The 3446-nt window shown below is 35.5% G+C and overlaps 1 protein-coding gene across 1 annotated transcript; it reads left to right on the top strand.

The window, feature by feature from the left end:
* Window positions 1–656: 656 nt before the first annotated feature.
* LOC148762094 (uncharacterized) lies at window positions 657–2101 on the top strand. Its single transcript, XM_088807637.1, has 3 exons — window positions 657–921; window positions 1330–1438; window positions 1750–2101. The coding sequence occupies exons 1-3, from the start codon at window positions 657–659 to the stop codon at window positions 2099–2101; spliced, it is 726 nt and encodes a 241-aa protein (XP_088663763.1).
* Window positions 2102–3446: the final 1345 nt, after the last annotated feature.

The following is a 3446-nucleotide window of genomic DNA, read 5'->3' as shown; positions in this document are numbered from 1 at the left end:
ATCGGGGAGGTGAGTATTTATCAGATGAATTTCAGCAATATCTCACTGACAATGGGATAATTTCCAATTTGTCAACACCGAGAACACCTCAACATAATGGTGTAGCTGAAAGAAGAAATAAGACTCTTTTGGAAATGGTTAGATCAATGATGTCCTATGCTAACCTTCAACTCTCATTCTAGGGATATTGTATGCAAACTGCTCAGTACTTGCTCAATTTTGCTCCATCTAAGGCTATGCCTAAGACACCAAGGGAGTTGTGGATAGGGCGTGAATCATCTATACGTCATTTACGAACTTGGAGATGTCCTGCACATGTTTTAAAGCCAAAGTCCATAAAAATGGAACCATAGACTAAGGTGTGCTTGTCTGTAGGATATCCAAAGGGAACAAGAGGTTATTACTTCTATAGTCCTCAAGATAAGAAAGTTTTTGTTAGTATGAATGCCACTTTCTTAGAGGAAAAGTTTGTGAGAAATCACAAACCTAGAAGTGAAATTGTCTTAGAAGAATTTTCTGATCCTTAAGATTTAAGAGTTAATTCTAAAGATGTCATAACATAGTCTAATTCAAGGGTTGAAACAGAAACACAACCTGAACATCAAATAGTGGTGCCTTGACGTAGTGGGAGGGTTGTGAGACAACCAGAAAGATACATGGGTCTGGGAGAAAACATGACTGCACTCTCAAACGAACATGAATATGATCCTATTACATATAAGGAAGCTATTAATGATGTTGATGCTGAAAAATGGCATAAGGCAATGAAATTTGAGTTAGACTCCGTGGATTATAATAAAGTCTGGACTTTAGTAGATCCACTTGAAGGGATAAAACTTATAAGGTGCAAATGGATTTACAAGAGAAAAAGAGGAAGTGATGGGAAGGTAGAGACCTTCAAGGCTAGACTAGTGGCCAAGGGTTTTACCTAAAGAGAAGGGATTAACTCTGAGGAAACCTTCTCGCCAATTGCTATGCTTAAATCCATCAGGATCCTCTTATCCATAGCCGCACATCTTGATTATGAGATATGGCAAATGGATGTCAAGACTGCATTTTTAAATGGAGATCTTGAAGAGCGCATTTATATGGCTCAACCAAAAGGTTTCATTACAAAGGGCCACGAGCATAAGGTTTGTGAATTGCACGGGTCCATTTATGGACTTAAGCAAGCATCTAGGTCTTGGAACATAAGATTTGATACTACTATCAAATCATATGGTTTCTAGCAAAATGTTGACGAACCTTGTGTCAATAACAGGATACAAAATAAGGTTGTTTTTCTAGTCTTTTATGTTGATGACATTCTACTCATTGGGAATGATATAGGAATGTTATCAACAGTTAAAGGTTGGCTGAACCATCAATTCAATATGAAGGATTTAGGAGAAGGTAGCTATGTTCTAGGGATCAAACTTATAAGGGATCATAAGAACAAGTAGATAACATTATCTCAAGCATCCTACATAGACAAGATTTTGGCCAAGTTTGCTATGCAAGATTCCAAGAAGGATTTTATGCCCTCTAGACATGGAATCAAACTTTCTAAGGAAATGTCACCTAAAACTTTAGAAGAAGTTGAATAAATGAGATGGATTCCATATGCATCTCTCGTTGGTAGTCTCATGTATTCTATACTATGCACTAGGCCAGATATTTGCTATGTAATTAGATTGGTTAGCAGATTTCAGTCAAATCGAGGCGTGGAGCACTGGACTGCAGTCAAGTACATTTTAAATATCTTCGTAGAACGAAGAATTACATGCTTGTATATTCTGGAAGTGACCTTATAGCGACAAGGTACACTGATTCAGATTTTCAATCTGATGTTGATTCTAGAAAATCAACATCAAGATCTATTTTCACCATTGGAGGAGAAGCCATAGTTTGGAGGAGTGTAAAGCAATCTTGTATTGCAAACTCTACTAAGGATGCAGAGTATGTTGCAGCTTGTGAAGCAGCAAAGGAAGCTGTATGGCTTCGTAAGTTCCTTATGGACCTTGAAGTAATTCCGGATATGGGCAAGCCTATTACACTCTATTGTGATAACAGTGGAGCAGTGGCTAACTCAAAAGAATCGCGAAACAGCAAAACATATTGAAAGAAAGTATCATCTCATTTGAGAGATCATACAACGTGGAGAAGTACTTGTGAAGAAAATTCCAACATAGCAAAACCTCACCGATCCATTCACAAAGACTCTACCACAAAAGAGTTTCGATCGTCACTTAGAAGGTCTTGGAATGAGGGATATGTCATACTTGCTTTAGGGCAAGTGGGAGATTGTTAGGAATTTTGAGAATATGGTGCCTTGGAAAACAAGTATATTCTCATGTTTAAATTCATTGAATTTATTTGTAATGAAAGTACATTTTGATAATAAGACGAAGAGTTTGTTTTAGTAAGCATTCATTATCTAGTTATTAAGGTACCAAGATTCTATTGAGATATTAAAATACATTTGTATGAAAAGTCATACATAGGAGACATGTATTTTAATTGAATCTAAAAATTATTCACAGCCATATAATAAAGTTGGTCACTTTATTATGTTAAGGTTGTAGTGTCCAGATTACTTCCAACGAAACGAATGTGATTCATTTCAAGGGAATGATGAGTCTCAAATCATCGAAATGGTTGACTTCGAGTAATGACACTATAACATGAACTGGAATCATGTGAGAATCAAATTTAAGTTTTACCGTTACCTAGATCTTGATCTCGCACTTATGCATTTGCTTATAGTAGAACCGAAATCCTGATGGATAGTGGACTCGTGTTTAATCTCCTTATAATCTTTGATTTCTCATGAGCATGATCATCATAAAGCGTTGATCTAGACTCCGTATTTTGGAATTATAATTGAGATGAACATCTGGGAACATATATCCAAATAATGGAGTTCATAGCATTAACATCACTTCTACTGATTTCAAGAAGATTGGTAATTAATCTGGGCCCAATGGATTGATGAATTAGCTACTCATCACATCTGGATACTCAAAACATTAGATCTAGAGTATGGAATCACCAATTGGATGAAATTTGAGACTAGGGGATAAATTTGACATAAAGGGTAAAATGGTAATTTCACCTTTTGTCATTGGATGGTTATGAGGGTTCACAATATAAGGGTTGCAATTGGACAACTAATAATTAATATCAACTATTGAATTATTTCTTGTAATTATAGTTAATCCAAGAGTGCAACCATGAATCTATGGTGGAGTGATTTCATGGTTAATAAGCTTGAATTATTTTTAATGAGATTAAGAATAATTCTAAGTTTATTGGAGCTTGGAATATCTATGTCCAAATAGATTGCCCACTTAGCTTCGTAGAATTCAACTTGTTTATGTTGGAATGCATGTTTTAATTTGTTTAATTAAATTGTGTACAAAATTGGCAGCTTGGACATGTTTGTCTTAATTTAGACAAGAAAACAT

Source organism: Theobroma cacao, chromosome 6 (genome assembly GCF_053813885.1).
Source record: "Theobroma cacao isolate CCN51 chromosome 6, ASM5381388v1, whole genome shotgun sequence".
In the NCBI taxonomy this organism is placed as follows: domain Eukaryota; kingdom Viridiplantae; phylum Streptophyta; class Magnoliopsida; order Malvales; family Malvaceae; genus Theobroma; species Theobroma cacao.
Note: the sequence above shows the minus strand (reverse complement) of the source record. Positions and strands in the feature narration are given on the sequence as shown.